Source organism: Balaenoptera ricei, chromosome 20 (genome assembly GCF_028023285.1).
Source record: "Balaenoptera ricei isolate mBalRic1 chromosome 20, mBalRic1.hap2, whole genome shotgun sequence".
Lineage (NCBI taxonomy): Eukaryota > Metazoa > Chordata > Mammalia > Artiodactyla > Balaenopteridae > Balaenoptera > Balaenoptera ricei.
In genome coordinates this window covers 17,767,205-17,794,445 of record NC_082658.1, presented here as the reverse complement: position 1 = coordinate 17,794,445, position 27,241 = coordinate 17,767,205, and the positions used below count along the sequence as shown (strand labels likewise).

The following is a 27,241-nucleotide window of genomic DNA, read 5'->3' as shown; positions in this document are numbered from 1 at the left end:
CCAATCCGCGCCCCCATCCCGCTGCCCGCCCAGCCAACCCCGGGCCTTGAAATCAGCGGGCGAATGGGCGCAGGGCGGCCCTTCAACGCTGACCGCCTGGCCAATTGGGGATTCCGCGTGGCCACAGCAGCAGCCAATCGACATGTAGCGCGGTGCCGCCGCGGAGAGGTCCGGCCCGAATATCCCTCCGCCTTCCTCCCTCCCCTTCTCTCCCTCCCTGAGAACCGCCGTTCACTCACCGCCTCCCTTTCCTTCTTTCTCCCTCCGCCACCCGAGCACCAGCCGCGCTCTGAGCTGCCCCCGGGGTACCTCCCCCGCCGTCAGAGGAGCAGCTGCCGCCGCCGCCAGTAGCAAATTAGGAGGGAGGAAAGACGGAAAGGAGGAAGGAAGGGGAGCTGGAGCGACTACCAAGAGGGAGCCGGTGAATGGGCTTGTGGTGACCCCCGCCCCCCACCCCACCCTCCCTTCCCACCCGACCCCCAACCCCCATCCCCAGTTAGAGCCGCCGCCCGAGAGGCCGGGCTGTCGTCTTAAGAGGAGTCGCCGCCACCACCTCCGCCATGGAGCTGATCACCATCCTCGAGAAGACCGTGTCTCCCGGTAGGACGCGGGGGCCGGGGGTCGAACTGAGGTGATTGGGTGGGGGGAGGGGAATCCCTGGCCCCTCTGACCCTGTCCCCTTTCCCACTTTCCTTCCCCCCAGATCGGCTGGAATTGGAAGCGGCGCAGAAGTTCCTGGAGCGTGCGGCCGTGGAGAACCTGGTGCGTGCCACCCCGCCGTCCCCCATCCCGCCGTCTTCCCATCCCCTGCATGCGGGCCTTCCCGCCCTCCCGGAGGCCCAGGCCTCTGGAACCCACCCCGCCCCATCCCGTCCCCCTCCCCCCCCGTCCAACCTAACCCCGCCATCGGGAAGCCGGTGGGTGTGTCCCGCCCCGGGCCCGGCAGCTGGCCAATGGCGCGGCGCGCCGGGGTGACTGCCACCCAATCGGCGTGCAGCCTGAGGGCGGCGGTGCAGCAGGAGGGAGAAAGAGGGAGGGAGGGGAGGTTAGGTTGCGCGGCGCTGCGTGTTCAGCAAGGGTGGGGGTGGGGGAGCCGGGCCTAGGGGCCATGTGGAAGCTACGAACCCCGCTGCCCGCCTTGTTCGTACCGGGGCCGGCCTCTCCTTCCTGTCCCATGGCCCCTGTGATTGTCCGCCTACTTCCCAGAGCTCTACCGTTTCCAGTCTCCCTTGGTCTGTGCTCATGGCCAGGCCTGCACCCGAATGCCTCTTAACCCATTTCCGGCAGTGTTTCTCCCTTTCTTGACTGGGTATTTCTCACCCGGGTTTTTGTATTTACCCCCCTCGCCCCCCCGGATCAGTAGAGACTAAATCTGCACCCAGATAACAGGCTGAGGCTCATCCTTGAGATCGGGCCTGTTTCCAGAGGAAAGTTCCTCGTTTTTCATATTTTCAAATTTAAAGGGTTCAGAAGAAGTGAATGTTAAGTCCCCTAGAGACTGGACCTCTGTATAAAATCGTGGGATGTATTGGTTGAAACAACCTATGTGCCAGTAATGTTTCTCTTTGGATTCCCTCCTGTTGGGGGGATGGGGAGCAGAGAGAAGGGTGAATGACACTAGATATCTTTTAAAGGTAATAGTTCTAAATAACACTATAATCAGATGTGTTCTTTTGTGTTACCTAGGCAAAATAACGCAAGGAAAAAAAGTGACAAGGCGTATTTTTATTTTATCCAAACTGCCTTTGAATGGTTTTTGGGTTTTTTGTGTTTTGTGGAGTTTCGTGGTTTTTGTTGTTGTTTTTTTTTTTTGCCTTTCCATGTGTTCGTTTTTATTACTAATATTTTTATCCTTAACTTTCCATAGAAAAGATTTTTATCCAGTAGTATAGACTGATAATATTTCCACTTGGTATATATTCCTCTTTTCTTCTTTTGCTAAATTTGCAAGGAGCCTTTTCTCTTATTTCTAACATTTTATCTTATTCCCAACATTCCTAACATTCTTTAGTGGTACATAATTAATAAAACTTTTAAGAATTATTTTCCATTGTGATTGCAGAACTTGTTAGTGGTAAACTATCTGCTTTTAGTTTTTCCTGTTAGCTTTTCCATTGGAGAGAGCTTTTTGCAGGGAAGACTAATGTGTGTTAAAATTTTTAAACCAAATTTTTAAACCAAACTGAGGACCTGAGCAGTACAAAAGATTGAGTATACTTTTCAAGAATCTACAGTAATGTTTAAATAACCCAAGAATAGGAACAACTCAAGGAATAGGAACCTTCAGTGTGTTAACTGTTGCCTATTAAACATGAAGTCATTTTCCTTGACATTTTTATCTTTTAGTTGCCCCCTGTTTCTAAATATTTGTTATCACTTTTTCCTTATAAATCTTTTTTCACTGTTACCATTTTGCTGAAACACTGAAAACTAAACTAGAGAACACTAGCCTCCTAAGTCTATGTTTTACATTTAGAAGGACTTCCCTCTCTTATACATGCTTCCGTGAGATCAAAAGCCACCCTGGGTATCGTTCTTTTTGGACTAAGATTTTTTTAATGTAAATTTTAAAAGTAACAATTTTACTTTCTACCCTGTCATAACATATTCATGTAACAAATATAATTTACTGAGTACCAGGTTTTGTTCTAGGTATGAAGAAGAATCCTCTACCAGATTGTCAAGCTTGCTTTAATTCTGGGGGACCTAATGTGAAGATTTGGGCACTCTTAGTTGATGTTGATAGGAAAATCTGTAACTCCTTGTTAAATGCTGAGTCTGTGTGAGAAGATGGATGACTTCCTCATGTACCAAATAACATTTTTATAGGAATCTTGAAGTAGATATTTTGGCATTTTCCGAAATATTATGATATATCCTAAAAATTTCAGGTTTTCCCCAGTTTTTTGGTGCTATTCTCAATTGGTGAAATTCCTAAGAGGTATTTTCATTCACATCTTAACAGCCCACTTTCCTTGTGGAACTGTCCAGAGTGCTGGCAAATCCAGGAAACAGTCAGGTTGCCAGAGTTGCAGCTGGTCTACAAATCAAGAATTCTTTGACATCTAAAGATCCAGATATCAAGACACAGTATCAGCAGAGGTGGCTTGCTATTGATGCTAATGCTCGACGGGAAGTCAAAAATTATGTAAGTAGCTTTCATCTCCTTTTGGTCATACTAGCCTGGGGAATGTCAGTTCTTTTGTCGTCTACATGGGAAAGAGCTGATAGTGTAATAGATGTCTGGGATCTAAACTTAACTTGAAGGTATAAAATGTATTTGATATAAGTCCTCTTTCTCAAACTGTCTTTCTCCAAGTGATTCTTCCTTAGTTAACTAGCACTTAGCTCTTGCTGAACTTCTGCTGTAGATAGTTCTCATTGTTTGGTGATTTAAGCATGGCACTGTGTGGAGTCAGAAGGGGAATTAAATGATCTCCTGGGCTTTCAAGCCCAAAGAGTTTGTGAAATAAGATTATGACATTAATCGTGTTTTTATCTACTTAGCAAATAATGAGAAACTTCTAGAAACATCTGGCTTTTTGTCAAGGTGTTTATAAAGCGAGCTGATGGATTTTTAGTTTTTATTTATTTATTTTTTTGAGGAAAATTGAATGTCACTTGTTGCACTGCATTATGGAGTTCTTGTGATTTGCTTGCTGAATTAGAAATCCATAATTCTTGCTGCAGCAAAGAACTCAGAATATATGGACATATATGTTTTTTTTTTTTTTTTTTAAATTGGGTTCTTTAGTGGCCTTTGTTACATGGATAAGGCACAGAGGGTAGTAAGTCAAACATGTGTGCAGTCATCAGCTGGTCCTTGGTATTTGAGGAGAAACCAGTGGGGAGATTCCTGCGTCTGTACTTGTGCTAGTCGTGGTTCTGCACATCAATCTTCTGTTTCCTGGTTCTGGGTGTCGGCATTAGGTAAATTAGTGCTCTTTATGGCAGTAACTTCTCTTTCTAATTATGCACCTCCTTCCCTCTTCGCTCTTGCATGGAGGAACTCATGACAGGAAACTAGGTTACAAAAGCCAACTTATTTTGAATCTTCTTTGGAATATGTAGAGCTATTTCTATCCACATTGGGTTTCCTTATATAATAACATTTTAATTCTCCTTTCAGTAATTTGATATAAATGAAGTTTATTCCATTAATCACTGGAAATCTTTTGTTGTTTGTTTGTTTGGTTTTGTTTTTTTGGCCGTGTGGCGTGCGGCATCTTAGTTCCCCACCCAGGGATTGAATCCATGCCCCCTGCAGTGGAAGGGTGGAGTCTTAACCACTGGACCACCAGGGAAGTCCCATAATCACTGGAAATCTTGATACTTAACTGTATTCATTCAATTTCTTGTTTTCCTCAAATTACACAATAGTAAATGAGAGAAGACATGATTGGAACTGTAGTTGACTTTGGAGGGGGGCACATCAATCTTAACATCAAATTTTTTTAAATTTTTGAGTAAGAATTTGTATAGGCATTATTGAGCTTTCATGCATAAAAAAAATAGCAGTTATCTTGGGCTTTTTTCCCTTTCATAGCACATCTGGTAATACTTTCTCAGTGCTGGTGGTTATTTTTTTAAATGCGGGTCTGGACACAGTTGAGAGCTAATTTCTTACTCCTCTTATTTCTGATAATTGACAGTTACCATTAGGATCACCCCTAGTTTTAAAAAAATAACTTTCAGTACTCAGGATTTAGACATTTGTAGTCTCTAAGTCACCTCAAGTAATATTAATTAATGGTCTTCTAGAAGCAATTTAAAGGAGAAAAGCTAAAGATAGAATGGGATTCACTGTGGCCATGTATGTACTAGGAGATGGTGCAATATAGTATAAAGGCACCCTGGATTTCTTAGTCAGGCTTGGATTAATACCTGTTCAGCCCCTGCCCTTTTGGACAATTCATCTCATCCCTGCTCCCTGCCCCCTTCCCCATAACAGTTTTTGTTAAAGTCCAGTCTAGCTCTGGTAGCCCTAGGGAGCAAAACCTTCATTTAGAATCAATCAGAACTGTTACTGGGTAGAGCTGTTGGGAGTGGGCAGGGATGATGATATACCCTATAAGGGGGAAGGATGGGGATTTCATTATTATTAGCTACAAAGCAGGATACTAAGTGACCTGACCTAGTCAGCAGAGCTGGCCTGAATATCTGGCAGCTACTCTTTGTCCTGTGTTCATGCCAGGAACAGTTAACTGTTTGCCTTTTGAGTGGACTGGTGATTCTTAGTGAGTTCATTGAATTAGCTGATCATGGTAATGATTAACCCAGGGTGGGTTGTGGCTTCATTCTTTATCTGTACCTATGCTTTTGCTACTTTCTTACCTTGTGGTGAACACTGAGGTGAGGTATCTGGCTTTGGAGATTCCATTTGGAAGTAGGAGATAATTGGTTTCATTTCTAGGCTCTGGGGCAGTGTTGATTGTGCTGCTGTTGGTATTGAGGCTGGCTGTTTTCCCAACAGGTGGCCTATACTGTATATGCCTTTTCCTACTTTCTGTATTATAGAAAATTCAGAGACTGATGTAAGAGGTATGCTGGTAGGCAAAATATATTCAAGTAGTATTAAAATTGGTATCTTTTGTCTTTTTGTGTGTGTACCTGCGTACAGGTTTTGCAGACTTTGGGCACAGAAACTTACCGGCCTAGTTCTGCCTCGCAGTGTGTGGCTGGTATTGCTTGTGCAGAGATCCCAGTGAACCAATGGCCAGAACTCATTCCTCAGCTGGTGGCCAATGTCACAAACCCCAACAGCACAGAGCACATGAAAGAGTCGACATTGGAAGCTATTGGTTACATTTGCCAAGATATAGTAAGTGCTGTATCTAACTTATATACCTCTGATTCCCTCTAGTTGTAACATGCATGGTATTAGAATTATTCTTTATCATCATGAAAAAAACCAAGCTATTGCAGAGTGTTTTGAAAGTAGGGCTGCTTTATTTGTTATTTTAGACTTCTGTATTTAGATAGTTAATTTATTCTCATATTGCTAAGCATGCCCTAAAGGAAAGAGACTCAAGGTTTACAAACTCAAGATGGAAATCCCTGTATGGAGGGGCATAGATATTCTCTCCTCTCCTTGATCTGATCACTTTCTGTAGATCCTCAGTGTACCAAGGATGCTGTGTTACTTTTTCAGTTACTATTTTACAGAAACAGTTTGCCAGCTTTTGCTGTAGTGGTTTAACCACTGGAGCCACAACACAGTATGTTAAATGCAGCCCTCCTAGGACTGTTGTTGCTGCTGAGGTTACTACTCTTGGTGTCTGTTTTGATATACAGATTTGATGAAGCAAAGAAGTCCACAGCACTTGACCTGGACTTAGACTCCATAGATGTGCCCAGGTGTTGATCCTTGGTCCTCAGATGTTCTGAAGCTTTACTTCAGTTGGTACAGATGGCCTGGAAAAACACACCAGACTGCCATCTCCATTTGCACAGAAGGGGAAAAAAAAAAGCCAGCATTACTTCATGCCCAGAGTCATTATGCTAAGAAGCAGAGATGAAGTTGATGAGTTTAACTTGTTTCAGTTCAATTTTGGACTACCAGACCCTGGGATATTTTGCAGGTGGTTTGTCCCTAAATGGAAGTGTGTGGGAAAAGATCAGGAAAGTCTCATGATACTCTCTCAAATAGATTTTACAGTTGAAAGGACTGCTGATTAGTCATGAGCTCAATTATTATATTCACTGCACTTCTCTGCTGTTTCAGGACCCAGAGCAGCTACAGGATAAATCCAATGAGATTCTGACTGCCATAATCCAGGGGATGAGGAAAGAAGAGCCTAGTAATAATGTGAAGCTAGCGGCTACTAATGCACTCCTGAACTCACTGGAGTTCACCAAAGCAAACTTTGACAAAGAGGTAAGTGTCTCTTGATTAAAAGGTGTAGGTTCAGAGGGTGAGGCGTGAGAGTTAAATAAAAGTTTTGTTTTGTTTTGTTTTAAGTTTATGACTTAGAAGGTACCATCTTGTTTAGAAGCATTTGTTTCCCATCTAGTTAAGATGTGTGTTGTGTGAAACGGCCATGGAGTAGGTGTTTGTCATTTCTCATCAAGCTTTTGGGAATAATGTGATCTAAAATGTTTCTAGGTTTAGGTTTTCCCTTTTGCAGTCCAAAGTGTGAGTATGCTTTGGGATTTTTTTTTAAATGTTATGCAAATTGGGCTGTTTCATACTTCCTTAGAAAAGTGCTTTTGAAGATTAATATATATATAAAGTTTATTTTGCCTGAAAGTATTTCCCCCATTATTAATTTTTAGTTGTGTTAAAATGTACAATAAAATAAAGTTTGCCATCTTAACCATTTTTAAGTGTAAAGCTCAGTAGTGTTAAGTATATGCACATTGTTTTGCAACCAATCTCCAGAACTTTTTCATCTTGCAAAACTGAAATTATATTATTTTTTTTTTTTTTTTTTAATTTATTTATTTATTTTTGGCTGTGTTGGGTCCTCGTTTCCGTGCGAGGGCCTTCTCCAGTTGCGGCGAGCGGGGGCCACTCTTCATCGCGGTGCGCGGGCCTCTCACTGTCGCGGCCTGTCCCGTTGCGGAGCACAGGCTCCAGACGCGCAGGCTCAGTAGTTGTGGCTCACGGACTTGGTTGCTCCGTGGCATGCGGGATCTTCCGAGGCCAGGGCTCGAACCCGTGTCCCCTGCATTGGCAGGCAGATTCTCAACCACTGCGCCACCAGGGAAGCCCTGAAATTATATTATTAACTCCCCATTTTCCCCTTCACAATCCCTGGCAACCACCTTTATACTTCTGATTCTATGAGTTTGTTTACTCTAGACAGTTTATGTTAGTAGAATCATACAGTATTTGAATTGTCTTTTTGTGACTGGCTTATTTCACTTAGCATGTCTTGGGTTCATGCATGTTATAGCATGTGTCAGAATTTCCTTTTTAAGGCTGAATAATAATTCCATTATATTCGTTTGTTGATGGGCATTTGGTTTGCTTCCTTCCACCTTGTGACTATTGTTAATAGTGTTGCTGTGTACATGGGTGTACAAATACATCTTTGAGAAGTTGTTTTCAGTTCTTTTGGATATATACCCAGAAGTCGATTGCTGGGTGATATAGTCTGAAAGCATTTCTGCGTGTTTGTTGATGCTTTTGTTGGGCTTTTTGCCTTTTCTTGGCCTTAGAGTGGACAAAGTAGGGAGGTCTAAGAAACCAAAGCAAACTGCAATTCTAATTGCTTGGAAAATGTAGTTCATTAGTCTTCTCCTGTATCTTACCACGTTTGATCTGGGTTTGTTTGAATTCTCTTAAATTTTATTTTTTTTATTTTTAATTTTTTTAACAATATTTATTTATTTATTTATTTATTTGGCTGCATCGGGTCTTAGTTGCGGCATGTGGGATATTACTTGTGTCATGCGTGATCTAGCTCCCTGACCAGGGATTGAAGCCGGGCCCCCTGCATTGGGAGCGTGGAATCTTAGCCACTGGACCACGAGGGAAGTCCCTCTCTTAAATTTTAAATACAAGGAAGGGGGTTTTCCTAATGTAGGGGGGTATTTTGTTTTGTTTTAACCATCTTTATTTAAATCCTGTGACCTACATTTTCCTGTCTGCTTCCTTCCTCAAGTCTTGTTAGTGAAGGTCATTTGGGGGATTAAAAGATTAAGGACCTCCTTAGAGGGCAGGTCATATAGTAGACACTGGGGGCAAACTCTGTAGAGCCTTCATAGTCCCATTACTGTGTCAGGAAAACCTGCTTGATTGGTCCAGGGTTGTGTGGGTCCCTGAGAGAGTGAGAGGTTTTCTTTGAAGGGATAGTCTAGTAACCTTCATGTATGTGGTTTATACTCTTCTCCTTTTCTTTATTTTTATTCTTTTGCAGTCCGAAAGGCACTTTATTATGCAGGTGGTCTGTGAAGCCACACAGTGTCCAGATACAAGGGTAAGTGAGAGGTCATGTGAAAACTTTGTCTTCTGTCTTTCCTAGGAAATTGTAACTCTAGCATAGTAGTTTGAAATGTTGGAATCTGGTGACTTCAGAAATAGGTTTGACTAATACTGTTATTAAATAAGAATTTTTCTTCACTGAATTGGAGAAGAGGGAAGAATAGTTCTTGGAAAGCTAACATGATGGAAGTTGCCACCTTCTTAAAAAAGATTTAAGGGAGAAATGGTTTTTGATCAACCTTGCTATTTAATTGCTGTAGGTTGTTCAAGTAATTGTTTTCCATTGTAGCCATTGAAACAGCTTTCCTATTGCAGTAACCTAAACCTTGACCCTTGAAGCCGGTGGGAGTAACGTCCAGTCTGAGGGCGTTAGTGAGTTTAGTCCTGCCAAGGGTTCCACAGATATCTTTAAAGTAAAAAAGAAGGAGAGGAAATACACTTCAATTGACCCTATAGATTATTAACCCATTTGAGTGAAGTGGTTATTTCCCTTTGTCAGATTGCATTGTTATTAAACTAAATAGTAAACTGTTTAATCTGATGTTTGCAAAAGGTACGAGTGGCTGCCTTACAGAATCTGGTGAAGATAATGTCCTTATATTATCAGTACATGGAGACATATATGGGTCCTGCTCTTTTTGCAGTAAGTATTTCTATTTTATGTAGTTGAGCATAGAGCTAATTGCAAAAGTCCATTATTCTTAGTTGCTGTTTCGTCAGTTCTGTAATTTTTTATTTAATGTTGTGAAATCAAGGAAATTCCCTGAGTCTGCGTATTAGATTTAAGTTCATCAGCAGTGTGCCAAGAAAACTTTTGCTACCTTTGTACTAATAAGAAGAGTATATTTTTAAAATCTGTTTCTTTTTCCTACCTTTCATTTCAGACCTAGCTTTCATAAATCTACATTTTTGAAACTTGAGTAGCTGTGGTTATAGGAGGGGTCGAACTTGAACCAGCACTTATTTGGGGCCTGGGGTGTCGTGTTTTCTCTCTTAAGATCACAATTGAAGCAATGAAAAGTGACATTGATGAGGTGGCCCTACAAGGGATAGAATTCTGGTCCAATGTCTGTGATGAGGAAATGGACTTGGCCATTGAAGCTTCAGAGGTGAGCCTGGGAGAGTCCATGTGGTGGGAGAGCTGTTATTCTGACTGGGCTTTGGGACTTACCTCTTTTGTGGATATTATTTTTCCTCTGGGAGAGCTTTATTGTGACCGGGCTTAGGGGGTATCTCCATTTGTAGAGATTTTGGGTTTTCTGCTAGCCAAAGGCCCTCATGAGGGAGACAGATCAGGAATGAAGCATCTCCTGTTTTTACCAGTCAAGATTTGTTGAAAATACTAGTACTGTGAACACAAGGGGGCAGCAGGAAGTCACATTTTAACCAGGTGACATCTGATGCTGAATTATTTTCTTTTGGAAGGCCTAATGCAAGCATGGGATGTATAATTGATAGCTTACTAACTCTGGTGAAGGAATTAGATACAGAGAAAGGGGTTAATTCTGTACTCGCAAATTCGAATTCAAGCTTTGTTTCCAACCTTGATTGTCTTTATGTCCTACAAAAAGCACAATCTTTGGCATCTTTATGTAAACTTCATACATCTCTTCATCCAGAGGTCACTTAGTGAAAAAAGAATATAATTCTTAAGGTTGCCTTGGTCCTTTAAGGTAGATTATATGTACGGCCTAAAAGAATCCCATTGAAGTAGCCCAAAAGTGAGCGCCTCCAAAGACCACACACACTGCATGTAGCCATGTGCTCCGTGTATTTCTGTGCAGACCTGTGGGCAGCTCTCACTGTATGCCTTTAGTATCATAGCTTGTTTGCTGCTGTCCAGAATTTGCTTTATGTTTCTCCTCAGGCAGCAGAACAAGGACGGCCCCCTGAGCACACCAGCAAGTTTTATGCCAAGGGAGCACTACAGTACCTGGTTCCAATCCTCACACAGACACTAACTAAACAGGTGAGTTACCTTCCATATCTAGCCAGGTGAGCTGAGAAGCCTTGTTAATGGTTGGTTTGCTGTGGAACAGTTGCCACGAAGGAACTCAGCAACTCTTGAACTAGTTGATGTTCTGTTATAGATGCCTCGGGAAGAGCTGAGCTGGATCTATAGGATCCTCTAGGCTCTGAGTAGTTTGTGACAAAATAAATGTAGCAAGACTTCATGAGGGATGTGGGTTTAATGAGTAAGTTAGAGAAATTATCTTATAAGAAGTGTATCTTGGTTGCCATTGTTCCCTTTTGGCTTTATGCATCACAGTTTTTCTCGGTATGGTGTTTGGAAAGATTCTTTCTGTCACCTCATCTCTTCTGGTGCATGTGAAATATTATCAAAGAGCTGGCAGCGCTTTGAGGAAACAGCTGTAACTTTGAGCACTGCAAAATTTCTTCGTACACAGGAATGTAATTTGTTTTTAGGGAAGTACATGACTCTTTTAATATAGCAATCTTGAAAGATAAATAGAGATACACTTAGTTTGAAATGGACTGGGTGTTCCCTTAAATTTTCATCTCATCTTTTAGTTTTACAGTTGCTATTTTTCTATCTTTGACCTTAGTATTTTCACTTTTGTATATTTTTGTTGTGCTTTTCTCATTTGGGAACAAATCATTCTTTAGGTATATAATTTTCTGAAGTTGCATAAGCAGCCTGCCTTAAATTACTCTGGTGTGAACAGCCACAATAAGAAGGATATACCTTGAATTCTAGTTTCAAGGGAGATCTGAATGGAATCTTTTTAAACTTTTTATTGAAATAATAATTACTAGCACTCCAGAACCACACTCCCCACCCCCATCCCCCCAGTGTCTTCTTCCTGGTCGTTAACTCCTCCCTCACCTTTAACTGCATAGATTTTGACTGATTTTGAACTTTATATAACTAGAATCATATAGCATGTATTCTTTTGTTCTGCTTTTTACTTTATGTGTTCAAGACTCATCCTTATTGCATGTAGTTGGAGTTTGTTCATCTCATTGTATAGTACTAAGAAGTATTTTCCCTCTGTCTGCATCTTGTTTAACAAAGGCTGTGCTGTGATGAATCTTTGTGGAAGGGATAAAGATATGAAGGTTTTATATTTTATTTATATCCCCAAAGCTTAAGTTGTAATGATATTTGGGAGTAGTCAGAGGACCTTTTGAGTTAAAGTGATTCTTTGAACAAAAACTTAATTAGTGCCACATTCTTGCACTAGGATGAAAATGATGATGACGACGACTGGAACCCCTGCAAAGCTGCTGGGGTGTGCCTCATGCTCCTGGCCACCTGCTGTGAAGATGACATTGTCCCGCATGTCCTCCCCTTCATCAAAGAACACATCAAGAACCCTGATTGGCGGTACCGGGATGCAGCAGTGATGGCTTTCGGCTGTATCTTGGAAGGACCAGAGCCCAATCAGCTCAAACCACTAGTTATACAGGTGAAGCTGAGGGAGTTTGTGGGTGGAAAGTGGGATATTTATTGTTTATTTAAACTTTTTGCTTGAAGATTTGCCTTTATTTTAAGGACAAAGCTGTAAATAGTCATCCACAAAGGTTACTTCTAGATAGCTATTTGCTGTCAATGAGGCATAAAATATATTTCTTTTTTTATTACAAAAATCACATGACTTGAAAAATGCAGAAAAGGCCAAAAAGAAAAAGCTACCTTTAATCCCATTGCCCAGTGAATAACATTATTAATTCTTGGTATTTATCCTTGAAGGTTTTTTCTGTGTGCATGTATGTGCAACAGGATGGAGATCTTACTGTACAAATAGTCTTAAAACTTGTTTTTTCACTAAATGCTATATCATAAACAATTCTCCATAGTGTTTTTTTTTTCTAATAAATTTATTTATTTTTGGCTGCATTGGGTCTTCGTTGCTACGTGTGGGCTTTCTCTAGTTGCGGCGAGCAGGGGCTACTCTTCATTGTGGTGCGCAGGCTTCTCATTGCAGTGGCTTCTCCTGTTGTGCATGGGATCTAGGTGCATGGGCTTCAGTAGTTGTGGCTCGCGGGCTCTAGAGCAGAGGCTCAGTAGTTGTGGCGCACGGGCTTAGTTGCTCCACGACATGTGGAATCTTCCCAGACCAGGGATCGAACCCGTGTCCCCTACATTGGAAGGCGGATTTTCAACCACTGCGCCACCAGGGAAGCCCAAGAGTACATTTTAATTGAGCTTAGTGTATGTAGACCTCAACCTTTCAGGAATAGCTAAATGCCATCACAGCTGCATCCTGGGATCTCTGCCTGAGTAATTCAGTAAAGATTGCTGACAGTATTCATACCAAACTCTTAATAAAACTGTATACTGGGGGCTTCCCTGGTGGCGCGGCGGTTGAGAGTCTGCCTGCCAATGCAGGGGACACGGGTTCGAGCCCTGGTCTGGGAGGATCCCGCATGCCGCGGAGCAACTAGACCCGTGAGCCGCAACTCCTGAGCCTGTGCATCTGGAGCCTGTGCTCCGCAACAACAGAGGCCGCGATAGTGAGAGGCCCGCGCACCGCGATGAGGAGTGGCCCCCGCTTGCCGCAGCTGGAGGAAGCCCTCGCACAGAAATGGAGACCCAACACAGCCAAAAATAAATAAATATTTTATTAAAAAACAAAACAAAAAACTGTATACTGGGATTTGGTGAAGAGAGGCAGACTTTTTCACTTTTCCAGTTACTTTTATTATATTGTCGGATATTTGATAAGCATGTCTTATAAAATGACAAAACCATCTTGATACTTTGAGTTAGATTCCAAACATCAGTATTTCCTCTTCTGAGGTATCAGTCAGCATGAACTTTAATCTTTGTTTCGCTTTGCCAATAACTGTTGTATTTTCAGGCTATGCCCACCTTAATAGAATTAATGAAAGACCCTAGTGTAGTTGTTCGAGACACAACTGCATGGACTGTGGGCAGAATCTGTGAACTGCTTCCCGAAGCTGCCATCAATGATGTCTACTTGACTCCCCTGCTGCAGTGTCTGATTGAGGGCCTCAGTGCTGAACCCAGAGTGGCTTCAAATGTGTGCTGGGTGAGGGACTTTCTTCCTGGTGAGATAAGGAGGCTGGCCAAGCCATTGGCAAGGAAGTAGGAGGTGTGGGAGAGAAATGGGTCTACCTCACTAGAAGGCTTTTTCTGAATAGCATCTCCTTTCTAATTTCTTCAATTAAAATGTGGGGGAGATGCGAGCTGCATGACCCAGTGGGGGCTGTTGACTCATGGTGACTGGTTCCCGAGCCATTTAGAACAGTCATGTTAACCCAGTGGGAAAACTATCTGGACTTGGTTTTTTTTCTTCAGTTGCTTGGGGACAAGAAATTTTGATTAAGGTAGAGAGTTGCTGGCTATGAAAAGTAACCATTGCTGAGAAGGGGGTATGAGGGAAGGAAGGTAGGCAGCTCAGTGTTGAGTCAGTATAGGCTGAATGTAGTTTGTTAGGGACCTTTGGGGTTTAGGGGAGGAAGGTAAAATAAGGAAGGAGTGGGGCAAAAAGGCTTTCTGTGAATGGAAAGAGAAGAAATGAAGTGGCAGGCATTCGTGGTAGGTGAAAATACTCTGCTGCTTAGAGAGTTGTGCGTAGATTATTAGGCAGGAGAAACAAAATATAAATAAACATATATACATACATACATTTATTTAATTTTAAGGATAGCTGTACATGTTAAGTTGTCTTGAGATGACCTTGATAGGAAGAATTGAGGATTCACTGCCATTGGTTTATTCTTAGATCAGTTGGAAAGGAACTCTGCCCCAGGTATCTTAAGGGAAAATGAGGCAATCCTGGAGTGGGATTCTTTTCAAGTTTAATTAATATTTACTCTGTCTGGGTTTAAGGCTTTCTCCAGTCTGGCTGAAGCTGCTTATGAAGCTGCAGATGTAGCTGATGATCAGGAAGAACCAGCTACCTATTGCTTATCATCTTCTTTTGAACTCATAGTTCAGAAGCTCCTGGAGACCACAGACAGGTAACTGATACTACACAGAAATGAGTGAAATGAGTGGTGTCTTTGCATCCAACTCCTTTTGCCTCTTGTGTGGGGACTGTTTAACCTAATCATAGAAACATTGCAATAGGAGAAATTAAAAGAATCCTGTTGTAGATTGTTTAAATAAGAGTGAGAAAAGAAATGTAGACTTTTGACTACCTTAGAATTGTACAGTTTATAATTAAAGTCAGAAAATAGTCTCATTTCTCTACAGGTAGAGAGTAATTGACCTAGAGAGGTCCCTTCATTTTGCAGTGTCTACAGTTAATAGGGGTATTTGATTATGGTATAAGAGAAATAGTAGTTCTCATGAATTTAGTTGCCATACCAGATTACTAACCACCATTTATGATATTGGGTGAGGAACTTGGCATTAAACACAGTTGTTCTATAAATGAGTTTTGGAAATGTAGTTTGAAGGGGTTATAAGTTGGGGACAACCTTTAATTATTGTGATTTTGGGTAAGCTATACCTAAAGCCATGCTCAAAAGAAACCATTAGGAAGAGGGCTGGGTATCAATTCTTCATGCTTAACTAGTTCATTTCTTCTTCTCTATTCGAGATTGTATATAAAGGCGTCTCTCGCAGATGAATGAAGAAAATTGATGTAACCTTTTTTTTTCTTTTTTCCAACCGCACCACGCGGCTTGTGGGATATTAGTTCCCCGACCAAGGGTTGAACCCAGGTCCTTGGCAGTGAGAGTGCCAAGTCCTAACCGCTGGACCGCCAGGGAATTCCCAAGTTGTCTTTTTCATAGCTGTTTGTGCAACCTCTTCAATTGTCCACATGGGTTCTTCAGCATTTTTAACTATTTTTCCTACAATTTTAGCCCATTTCCAAAAGGGCCGTTGTAACGTTTAACCAGGTCTGGAAACCATATTGAACGTAGTCATTGGCTCAGAGATTGAAAATTTGGTTCCAGGCTGTACTGTGTTTGCCAAACTCAGATCAGGTCTGCAACCATATCGGTTTCTGGGTTATTTTCAGTGAGAGAGTTTCTATATTATAATGACTTCTCTGTCCTTTCTCAGTTAAGGCTTTACGATTTTTGCTGTGTGTTCCTTACAGACCTGATGGACACCAGAACAACCTGAGGAGTTCTGCATATGAATCTCTAATGGAAATTGTGAAAAACAGTGCCAAGGATTGTTACCCTGCGGTTCAGAAAACGACTCTAGTCATCATGGAACGACTACAACAGGTGCTCCAGATGGAGGTGAGACTGAGGGCGTTCCTGGTTCCTGGTGGGAAGGGTGTGGTACTTAACACAGAGCTCTGGTTTCAAGACTGTTCTCTTTTTTTTAGTGTTTAAGCATATATGTTCTCAGAAAGATATAAGGCTTATATAAAAAATGTTGCAACTTAAAATTGTATTGCTTGCTACAGTTTATTCATACATGTGTAACACCATATACGTATATAAGCTTTTTATTTACTTTCCTGCATTAGCACCAGTAAAGATTATTTAATGGTCCTGGTAAACCCAGCAAAACTGGAAGCATTGAGGGAGTTTAGAGTCCTTTCAGAAGGTGTTTATTCAGAACATGATCTTTTTTTTGTAGTCACATATTCAGAGCACATCGGATAGGATCCAGTTCAATGACCTTCAGTCTTTACTCTGCGCAACTCTTCAGGTATGATGGTGCCTTATCACTTAATAGCTCCAGGGAAGAGAATCATATCTCAGGATGACAAGTTCATGTACACACAGAACTCTGAAGATGATGTTATAGATGATGATGGTCAGAAGCTCTCCTCAAAAGGCCTTAGTCTGATTCATTAGGAGAGTAATTTCCCATTTTCCTTTCTTGTCTGTCCATAAAAATGCAGTTTGTCTTTTGTACAATGTAGGGAAGGAAACTACTCCATTTGTGATGGTCCTCCCAGCTGTGCAGCTATTTTGTATTAACAACTTTTAGTCTGGTTTTCATTGGATTGTCCAAGTGTAGCCCAGTCAGATTTGGTTCCCAGCTATGGTTCACTGAGCTAAAAATATAGCCTTGTGTTCTTACCATCATCTTTTGAAACAATTACTGTTGGAAACTTTATTATAATTTATTTATAGTATTTGGTGTTCACAGTAGACTTTTTCTGAGGAGAGACTGGGAAAATTAAACTGTTAACTCCTTGCTCGTGACTGGAGTCATGGCGTGGCTGAGGAGCTATTCCCTTTTTTATCCAAGAACAGGAAAACCTTGGAACTTGTCTAGTGCTTAGGTGGGTACTAGGTTTTAGAATTGAGTGATGCTGACTAGGTCATCTTACCTATGACTCCCTTCTCTTTTTCACTCCAAACTTAATTTTTTAAAACATGACTGTTAAGAGGTCTTTCCTGATCCAGTAACATTAGCTGAAACAAATTAAAGGGTAGGGAGGGAGGTTTGAGGAATATTGCATTGGGAAAAATCAGATTGGCTTCAGTTTATCAAGACAATTTCTTGACCATCATCTGTAAATGGCTTAGGCTATAGAAAGGGTTGCTCTTTTGTTTTATGAGTAAGAACTCTAATATGACATGTCCTTCTTCAAAGCTGAAATAATTTAACTGCCATTCCAGTACAACTAGATTATGGAGGCTGCTGACAAGGATTTGTCAGACTTAAATGAAACACAGAGGAGATGACTTTTTGCACCATGGAAGATCATCTTGTGTTTGTTCTGAATTGGGAAATAGATGAGATATTTAAATATATTAAATGTATGTTTCATTGCAGATGATTTGCACTGTCAAAACTTCTGAGCATAAAAAGCCTTCCCCCCCCCCAAAAAAAAAATTCTAGGGACTTAATTGATTTAAAAAAAAAAAAAGTATGGTGTTCTGATTGAAGGGTTTGGAATCAACAGATTCTGAACTCTTATTCATTTCACAGAATGTTCTCCGGAAAGTGCAACATCAAGATGCTTTGCAGATCTCTGATGTGGTCATGGCTTCCCTGTTAAGGATGTTCCAAAGCACAGCTGGGTCTGGGGGAGTGCAAGAGGATGCCCTAATGGCAGTTAGCACACTGGTGGAAGGTCAGTGAGCCAGAATTGGGCAGGAATGTCTTTAGAATGCAAGCGTATCAATGGCCATGAAGAATTTTTGACTGCAAAAAAGCGTAGTCCCATCTTCTCACTTATTGGGGTATTGAGTCAGTTCAGAGCTGGATTGAACATAAGTGTAAATTTGTGTATAACTGCCTTGCCACTCTCCTTGAAGTGAATGGGGAGCCAATTTGCACATCAGATTGAAAACCTTTCTGGGGGTGGAGGGAACTGTTACCTACCTCATGTTCATCAGGTTCTTTTTTCCCCTAAAGTCTACTTGCTTTATTGAGGTTTGGCTCCTGTAAAGGATGGCACTTGGTACCTTCTGGTTTGGGTTGTAACGCTTTGGATTCAGGTTGACGCAATATGGTGCCTGGTATGGAATGGAATGAAACACATCGAGTTCTAGGAATTAATTGATTTTCTGGGTGTTACATGTCTAACTATGCAGAATTGCTTTGGGGAAGCCATATCTGACTTAAAGCTCTTTGAAAGGCCATTAAAAGCACATTAAAGAGCACTTCAGAAACCTGGAATGCTTCTTCAGTGGTGGTCTGTAGGGTGTTTTTTTTTTTTAAGAATTTATTATTTATTTATTTATTTATTTATTGGCTGCGTTGGGTCTTCGTTGCTGCACGTGGGCCCCTCTCCAGCTGCGGCGAGCGGGGGCCACTCCTCGCCGTGGTGCGGGCTTCCCACTGCGATGGCCTCTCCTTCTGCAGACACGGGCTCTGCAGTGAGGCGCGTGGGCCTCAGTAGTTGTGGCTGGCGGGCTCCAGAGCGTAGGCCCAGCAGCTGTGGCGCACAGGCCCAGCCACTCCACGGCATGAGGGATCCTCCCGGACCAGGGCCCAAACCCATGTTCCGCGCATTGGCAGGCAGATTCCCAACCACTGCGCCACCAGGGAAGCCCTGTAAGGTGTATTATTATTATTATTATTTTTTTAAACTAAACTTTTTTTGATTATTATTTTTTATAAATTTATTTATTTATTTATTTTTGGCTGTGTTGGGTCTTTGTTTCTGTGTGAGGGCTTTCTCCAGTTCTGGCAAGCGGGGGCCACTCTTCATCGCGGTGCGCGGGCTTCTCACTGCCACGGCCTCTCCCATTGCGGAGCACAGGCTCCAGACGCGCAGGCTCAGTAGTTGTGGCTCACGGGCCTAGTCGCTCCGCGGCATGTGGGATCCTCCCAGACCAGAGCTCGAACCCATGTCCCCGGCATTGGCAGGCAGATTCTCAACCACTGCGCCACCAGGGAAGCCCCGTAAGGTGTATTATTAAGGCAGACCCATTTCTAGCATAAGGAGCCTATGTGCAACTGGTCTGGCAGGGCACAGAAGTTGATTTTGGTTCCTGGAATGGCTGATTTGGATATGAAACCCAGACAGCTTTTCTTGACTGGCTTATTAAGTAAGTCCTTGATGGAATTGGCTAGAGACCAAGCTGGCTTCCAGGAGTTCCCTGGTGGTCTAGTGGTTAGAGTTCGGCACTTTCACTGCCGTAGCCCAGGTTCAATCCCTGGTTGGAACTGAGATCCCACAAGCTGCCTGGCGAGGCCAAAAAAATAGCTGGCTTCCAAAAGAGGACATGTTATAATCAGATGAAGAGGTGGACAAGAGGCAGTATCACTAGCTCAGGCAATTCATAATTAACCTTGACATTCCTTGGGGGCCATACCACTTGGTAGTTTCAGCCAGAGTGAAATCCCACTCTGTGGAGATTTGGCATTATCTCCAGGGTATAAGAGTTAGGCCCTTTCAGCAGTTCTGAATTTGGCTTGTCCAAGGCAGCCCAAAGTCTTTGTGATAGAATCTGTAATTAACTCACATTCTACTTAACTTTTGACTGGAGTGCATACATTTTGGGAGAGCTAGGATGGTTATTTTTGCTCACTTCTGCGATATCCTGTGGTACTAATAGTTTGTTTCTTTACAGTGTTGGGTGGTGAATTCTTAAAGTACATGGAGGCCTTTAAACCCTTCCTGGGCATTGGATTGAAAAATTATGCTGAGTACCAGGTAAGCTATGCTTTTCACAATAATACATTTATATTCTCATTTATACTTGGTAGTCATTGTAGTACAAAAGTCTGGATCCTGTAGCCCAGGTAGTATTTCCCTGTGTATCACCCTTAAGGGTTGAGCTACTTTGTTGCCCTGAGTGTCTGAACTAGAAATAGTCAGTGAAAGACAGGATATTAGACACATCAGAGTAGCACCCTAAGAAGGGGTTTTGTTTTGTTTTGTTTTGAATAAACCATCCACCTCTGCCACCACCACCCCTGCTGAATATTGTCTTTTCTGTCCTTTCTTAATGATAGCTTAGATAGTCCTAGTTCTCTTCCTGCCATATTGGTTGTTAAAAAATGAACTAATCTGAGAGAGGAAGGGTGTTTTCTTCTTTGACTCTAGGTTCAAGTGATAAAGGACCAGTAGCTCGGTAAAAAATCATGCCTTACCCCTGCAGGCAGCCTTTTCTGTTCTAGAGGTCATTTTCTTGATTCTTTGCAGGTTTGTTTGGCGGCTGTGGGCTTAGTGGGAGACTTATGCCGTGCCCTGCAATCCAACATCTTACCTTTCTGTGATGAGGTGATGCAGCTCTTACTGGAGAACTTGGGGGTGAGTGTCTATACACACAATCTAATTTACCGTTGGTTAGAAAGATGGTTAAACATCAAGATCCGTGACAGGGAATGTATATGTCCCAGAATGTTGGCTGTGGGCTTATGAAGGGAATTGTTCATTTTCACAAGATGATTCTAACCTAAGGATGTGAAGTTAATTAAAGGAACGCATGGTCAATGCATGGAACTTGAGTGGGGCAGGTGGGGACCAGTAAAGTACAAAGGAAAAGTAAATATATAATTTCTCTATCTAGGGGTAAGCATTGCTAATTTTTGTGTATGTCCCTTAAGGTCTATACCCAACATATCAGTAGTTGCTTATTTTAAAAAGCTTTTTGAATCTTTGGACAGAGCTAACTTTTTTTTTTTCTCTTTGTCAGAATGAAAATGTCCACAGGTCTGTGAAGCCACAGATTCTGTCAGTGTTTGGTGATATTGCCCTTGCTATTGGTGGAGAGTTTAAAAAATATCTAGAGGTTGTATTGAATACTCTTCAGCAGGCCTCCCAAGCCCAGGTGGACAAGGTAAGTTTAAAGCTATCTTTAAGTCCAGCCCTGACTGAAGCAGCAGGACTTTTGACAAATATACAACTAAAGGCCATCAATATGATGGAGATTCTGTTCTTTTTCTCTTACAGTCAGACTATGACATGGTGGATTATCTGAATGAGCTAAGGGAAGGCTGCTTGGAAGCCTACACTGGAATTGTCCAGGGATTGAAGGGAGACCAGGAGAACGTACACCGTTGAGTATACAACCCAGTTGACTTAGTCCAGTGTGCACTTAGCCAAATGGGCTGTGTGTTCATTGTGTAGTTTACTTGTAAACTAACACCTATTGCTTAAAAGAAGGGGAGAAGGAGGAACAGTGCTCTAATGAAGGGAGTAGCTTTGGAGGAGGATATAGACTTTTATTTCTGATCCCTGCTTCTTCAGCTACCTTGCTTCACGTTTCTTGAGCATTGCAAGGGATGGGATCCAGCAAGGCTGTTGCTGCTGGTTGCATATGTACCAACCCTGAGTGGGAGTTTCCTAACCTCCACCATGCATCTGAACTGAAGGATTGGGGGGATTAGATTTCCTCTATCACCTGATGTTTTTGTTACTGATTGGGGAAATATTTGTACTTCACTCCTTTGGTATTACAGGCTTAGAGGAAAGGTTCCATTTGTGCTTCTGCAGATATATATATCTGCTTATAAGAAGAGGGGTATCTGCCTCTTCTGTTGACTTGAAGAATGACATCTTAATCTGAGGAAGAATAATTTGGTATAACTGTATGCAACTAGTTCTCCAGCCCAAAACCTGCCTGATGGGAGTAGAGTATTTGGGAATTTTGAAACAGGGTGTAGTCCTGCCAAATGTGGGACAACCTCATCAGACCTCTTTCTTTTATAGCGGATGTGATGCTGGTACAACCCAGAGTAGAATTTATTCTGTCTTTCATTGACCACATTGCTGGAGATGAGGATCATACAGACGGAGTAGTAGCTTGTGCTGCTGGACTGATCGGGTAGGTTATACCCTGCTTCTGATAGCTGAATAGAACATGTCACGGAAAATGAGAAGACGTGTAGTAAAGAATATTGAGAGTAGCCTGTGGATGGCAATTACCCACCTTTTTGGCACAGGGGGGATTTCTTTCTTTAATAGAACCCATCATATCCTGTTTTGAGTTCTCAGATAATAATTCATTCCAGAATTTAGCTCTAATCTCATTTCAGACCCTCCAGATTTCTAATTTCTCCCCACCAAACTCTATGAAGTGAGCTCTCAGAGGTATAGAAGCAGCATCAGATCTATGTCCATCCCATATTCTGATGTTGGTCAACAAATTGCCTCTGTTTAGCCTCCTCTACTGAGGGTTTCTGAGGTATCATTAGAAGAAAGAACATTGGTTTTGAGCAGCTCAAAGACCTGGAGTCTAGTTCTGATTTTACCATGAATTAGCTGTGGAACCTTGGGTAAGTTATTCTCCTTTTTTAGACCTCATTTTTTTTAATCTGTTGAGGGCAGGTGTTAGACTTATCTTTAAAATTTCTTCCAGCTTTAAAAAGTAGGTAAATACCAAGAAACCTATATCTAGCTTAGCACTGGTTCGGAAGGTTCTAAATATGATCTTGTTTTAGGTCCAGGAGCCCATTTTCAGGTGTGTTTACTTTGTACAGGGACTTGTGTACAGCATTTGGGAAGGATGTACTGAAATTAGTAGAAGCTAGGCCAATGATCCATGAACTGTTAACTGAAGGACGGAGATCGAAGACTAACAAAGCAAAAACCCTTGCTACATGGGCAACAAAAGAACTGAGGAAACTGAAGAACCAAGCTTGGTAAGAGCTTGTCTCCACTGCCCTCTTTCTTCTACTTTCTTGGGGAGGAGGTACATTTTCTTTAGACTGTTCTGACAAGGGCTTTCTTTAGGTGTTTTGTTTTGTACTCTTTCCCATATAAGTGCTTCTGAGCCAGGCCTTTGTTCCTCAGCCTTGTACTAGTGGAAGGGTCAGGCAGCCAATCTTTCCTTGAGCCAAATTTTTGGTTCCTCATGGTGATAAAGAACAGAACTTACATAACTAGAATTCACTGAAGTCCCCAAATCATTTTGGGACCTTAATAAAGTCATCGATAATGGCATTTTCCCAAAATTCTCTTTCTACTCTTTATTTCTTTCCTCATTTTCTTTTCTTTCTTTACTGCAGTGCTTTGAGACATTGCTTCTTTTACAGAAGATATCCAAAGTCGGAGTTGTCTGACCTCTGCTTTGAAATGTAGTTTTAATTTATTTTCCTCTCACTTACTGAGTTATCTTACAGCACAGATCTCAGTAAAATTGGCTATTTTGCGTTTTATCTTTTCAGTTTCCCCCCCTTCGTAAGTGCTAATGAGAGCAGGTAGATGGCACATAGCAAAATAATAAAAATAATCAGTCCTTGAAAAGTTGACAAATTCCATTCAGGTCTATAAGCACTTAATTGTAGGAATCAGAGAGGTGTTTGACTCTACTGGCTATATGGGATCTCAAAAATTGACCTTTTTTCCAATCTGTTTTTAGATCTGTTACCATTGGGATGATAACCTGAGACCCCCACTGGAAATCTCCAATCTTTTGAGAAACCCGGAAGTGAGGAGTGTGCACGGATGCTGAATGTTTGGGAATGAGAGGATGAGTGAGTGAGGCTTGAAAACACACCACATTGAAAATCCTGCCACAGCAGCAGCTGCAGCCATCAACAGCGGCGCTGTTAGTGAGCTAAGTAATCACTGACTTCGTAGAAAACCATAATGTCGGCCATCTTGGAAAAGAGAAAAAAGGTGGATTTACTTGCTTAAAAAAAAAAAAAGAAAGCTCTCTCTTCCCAGGAGAGGCTAGAACTAGCTTTTCTGTCTTTTGGCCGGTGCCGAGTGGAATGACTAGTTTGGGGGAGAGGAGGAGGGACTGGGTTCAGCTGTGGTGCTTTGTTGTAAAAGGCATCCTGGCCTTTGCTACTGATGAGAAAGATGGAGCCTGGGTCTCAAGCCCACCTTTGGTGTACCTTTGCCACATGGTACTGGTACTGTATGTGTGCTGGCTGAAAGGAGGGTGAGGGATTCTTTACAGTCTGAGAATGAGTGTGTGTGAGTGAGGCGGTATCCACATTCTCAACTTCAAGTCATTGCAGTTTCTTTTTCCCAGAAAAAAAGGGGTTAGGATGTTGCATTTCATGAAACTAACTGAAGTTCTGTCTACTGATGCAGCACAAGAGATATAAGAGAAAAAAAAAGGAAAGACGCTCTTAGGTTTTGTTTTTTGGGTTTTTTTTCTTTTTTCTTTTTTAATTCTAGGGAAAACACTGACGAATGGTCAGAGCTCCCACCCTGATCTTTTCATCAAGGCGCCTTTCCTAATAATATGGTTCAACTGTGAATGTAGAAGTTGGGGGGGGGGAACTCTGGAGTTAGAGGATATAGAAAAAATAAAAATACAATTGTTACAAATAAAGAATGCAGACTTCGAAAACAAAAGAAAGCCACAACCCAAACAAATCAAAATTTAAATGCTCATAATTGGCAGCACAAAAGAAAAGTTCTCTCCTGACATGTATCTTGGCAGTCTGAACGCCCCCAGAAAATTGTGCCAAAGAGTTTAGAAAACAAACATACCATAAAAGTAAACACACACAAACAGCAAATTTCAGGTAACTATTTTGGATTGCAAACAAGGATAAATTTAATGTTTAAACAATCTGATAAAATAACCATTTGGAAACTGCTTGGCCTTCTGTTCTCTTTTATTTGATTGATTATAATGCGGTATTGGTCTCTTGCTGCACTTCAAAACCAAGTAATCAAAACAAAGGAATATATATGTGTGTATATATATATATACACATATATATATATGTTAGAACTCTTGTGATGAAAATGGCACTTGAAAAAGGTTATATTTTTCCACTGAAGTTGAAGATTAATAAAATGGTGTCAAAACATTCCCCTGGTCACACGCTGTAATATTTTTTTTAAAGTGTGATGTGCTATGATAATGATAAATCAGACTTAATTATTTTCCCTTTTACAAGGAAACAGGGCACCCTGAATTTTGGTTTTAGACTTTTTCAGCAATAAGGAGGGATGTTGGTAAGCTTTGATCCCCTTTTGGTTTTGCAGTTATTAGGAGTTTTTGCTGGCATTTTGAATATGCTTTCAAAAGCACCAAGGAAGATTTTTAAATTGCTTCCAGGTATTTGGAGGATTAAAAAACAAGACCTTAATTTCCCACTTGCATTTCCATTCTAGCAAAAAATATGGGCTTACATGTTTCTCTTTGCCAACTCCCTGTTCAAGCCTTCCATTCATAAGTGGGATTGGCTCAGTTTTGCCCATCCATACGGCAGCATCTCTAATAGCTCTTGTACAGGGTATCAGATATTGTGCCTTTTGGTGCCAGGTTCAAAGTCAAGTGCCGATCTATGAACCAGTGTACAAAAAAAAATCCAGGTGTTTGAAGGAAAGACACTCCATTGTGAATAAAGAGCTCACACCAGCTCCTGAGCCCTCTGAAGAGACCTGGCCCTAAAATGCCTTGTTCAAATTTTAGTTGTTCTTGAGGGAAAGGATGATATACTAACCATTCCTGGTAAGGGTTGGTCAGGGCTTAGGGAGGGGGCAGGAATATTGGGGAGAAAAAAAAATCTGATCATTCCTCAGTGCTACCCATTTCTGTCCTGTGTGGGCTGCTTAGCTAGACAGCAGGAGAATAAAGTACACCGAGAACCATAATGAAAACAAAACCTTCCGTGTGTTTTTTCATGTTTTGTTCCAGGGAAGCAGTTGACAAATGCTGTTATTAATGCTTTCTCCCAGATCCACTCAGTGATGGAGAGGAGGAAAATGGGCTGGTTGGACTGTGGTCTTGGTGCCTCGCAGTTACCCTGCACTGGTTATGCATTTATTACCCTCTTTTCTAGTTACCTTTGGCTAGTGGGTCTTCCCACTAGGTATTTGTCCTTAATTGTACCACCTAAGGCAACTGGATGCAAAATGCATTCTGCCCATTCACTGTCTGGGCGTTCCCCACTCTAGTCTTGGCACATTCCTTCAAGAATGTAGTTACCGTCTGGTAAGATGTCAGTGCAAATGTGAAGAAAATAGGCATCGGACTAGGCTTTGGTTTGCCACAAGTGGCAGCTGCCTATATCAATTACAATTACATTTATTAATTTTGCTTTTCATTTTCCCAGTTCCTCTCAGCTCCCCTGTTGAAATGTTGAGATTTTGGCTGTCAGAGGCAACTGCAACATTGCCTTACGGACTTGTGGAGGAGGGGAATTGCTCAGTGTAGTGTTTTCATTTTCAGAACCAAGTAATCTAGTCACTCATATATAAGAAGTGTGTCAGTCCAACTTTAAGAAAAAATTCCAAATCCAAACTCCATCATCAGCTTTTGACAGCATCTTGGATTTTGAAACAACTTCAGTCTGTAATTGGCATTCAGAATGCCCTTGGCATGCCAGTCTGTGATGGCAGTAAAGACCTGTTAAAACACTTGAGCCCAACTTTATTAACCAAAACTGATACCACCACCTTTATCTTCTAAATAAAGTCCGCTTTATTTTTATTTTCAACATTTTGCTGCTTCATTTTTGGTTCCAGATGGTGTCACCTCCTTGGAGGTGAAATGAGTTGTTTGAAAGAAGCTGGTGCATGTGATGATGTGTGAGTTGGGGAGAGGAAGGACACATCTGTCTTAAAAATTAACTCTACGTAGTACAATGGGAAATGAATGAAAGTTTTCTACAAATGACGTAGTGAAAAATGACTACGTGGAGGTGGTTTCCTGTCCAGAGAGAGATCTGAAACTGCTGGAGATTGTCCTCTGTCTTGTGCATATTTTTCAGGCGAATGATCTGGTCTGTTTAATGGCTTATCCAAAGGTTGGATTTTTACTTAGTTTGCAGCGTGTATTTAATTTCTACTTCCACTTTTCCCCCCCTAGAGACTTGTAGAGGAAAGAACACTGACTTGAGATTAAGAAACTGGGTCCTTTCCTTCACCCTGCTGTTTATTAGTGCAGTGAGATGCCTGCAGGCTACTTTATGAAAAAAATGCACTTTCTTAGTTTATGTTGGGCAAGTAAAATGAGGGCAGACCTTCATTTTCCTACCTTAGCCTCCATGTGGCCTTTCACCATTTCTAATTGCACACCCCTGCAGTA

The 27,241-nt window shown here is 41.7% G+C and overlaps 1 protein-coding gene across 1 annotated transcript; it reads left to right on the top strand.

Moving 5' to 3' along the window:
* The first annotated feature begins 217 nt into the window (after positions 1-217).
* Positions 218-26,651, top strand: KPNB1 (karyopherin subunit beta 1). Its single transcript, XM_059906647.1, has 22 exons — positions 218-600; positions 704-762; positions 2,966-3,148; positions 5,621-5,821; positions 6,725-6,877; positions 8,865-8,924; positions 9,483-9,572; positions 9,928-10,038; positions 10,797-10,898; positions 12,136-12,360; positions 13,756-13,947; positions 14,751-14,881; positions 15,973-16,120; positions 16,467-16,538; positions 17,775-17,919; positions 19,868-19,950; positions 20,443-20,550; positions 20,936-21,079; positions 21,193-21,298; positions 21,952-22,066; positions 22,722-22,883; positions 23,603-26,651. Coding segments are annotated over exons 1-22 (2,631 nt in total). The 5' UTR covers positions 218-560; the 3' UTR covers positions 23,604-26,651.
* Positions 26,652-27,241: the final 590 nt, after the last annotated feature.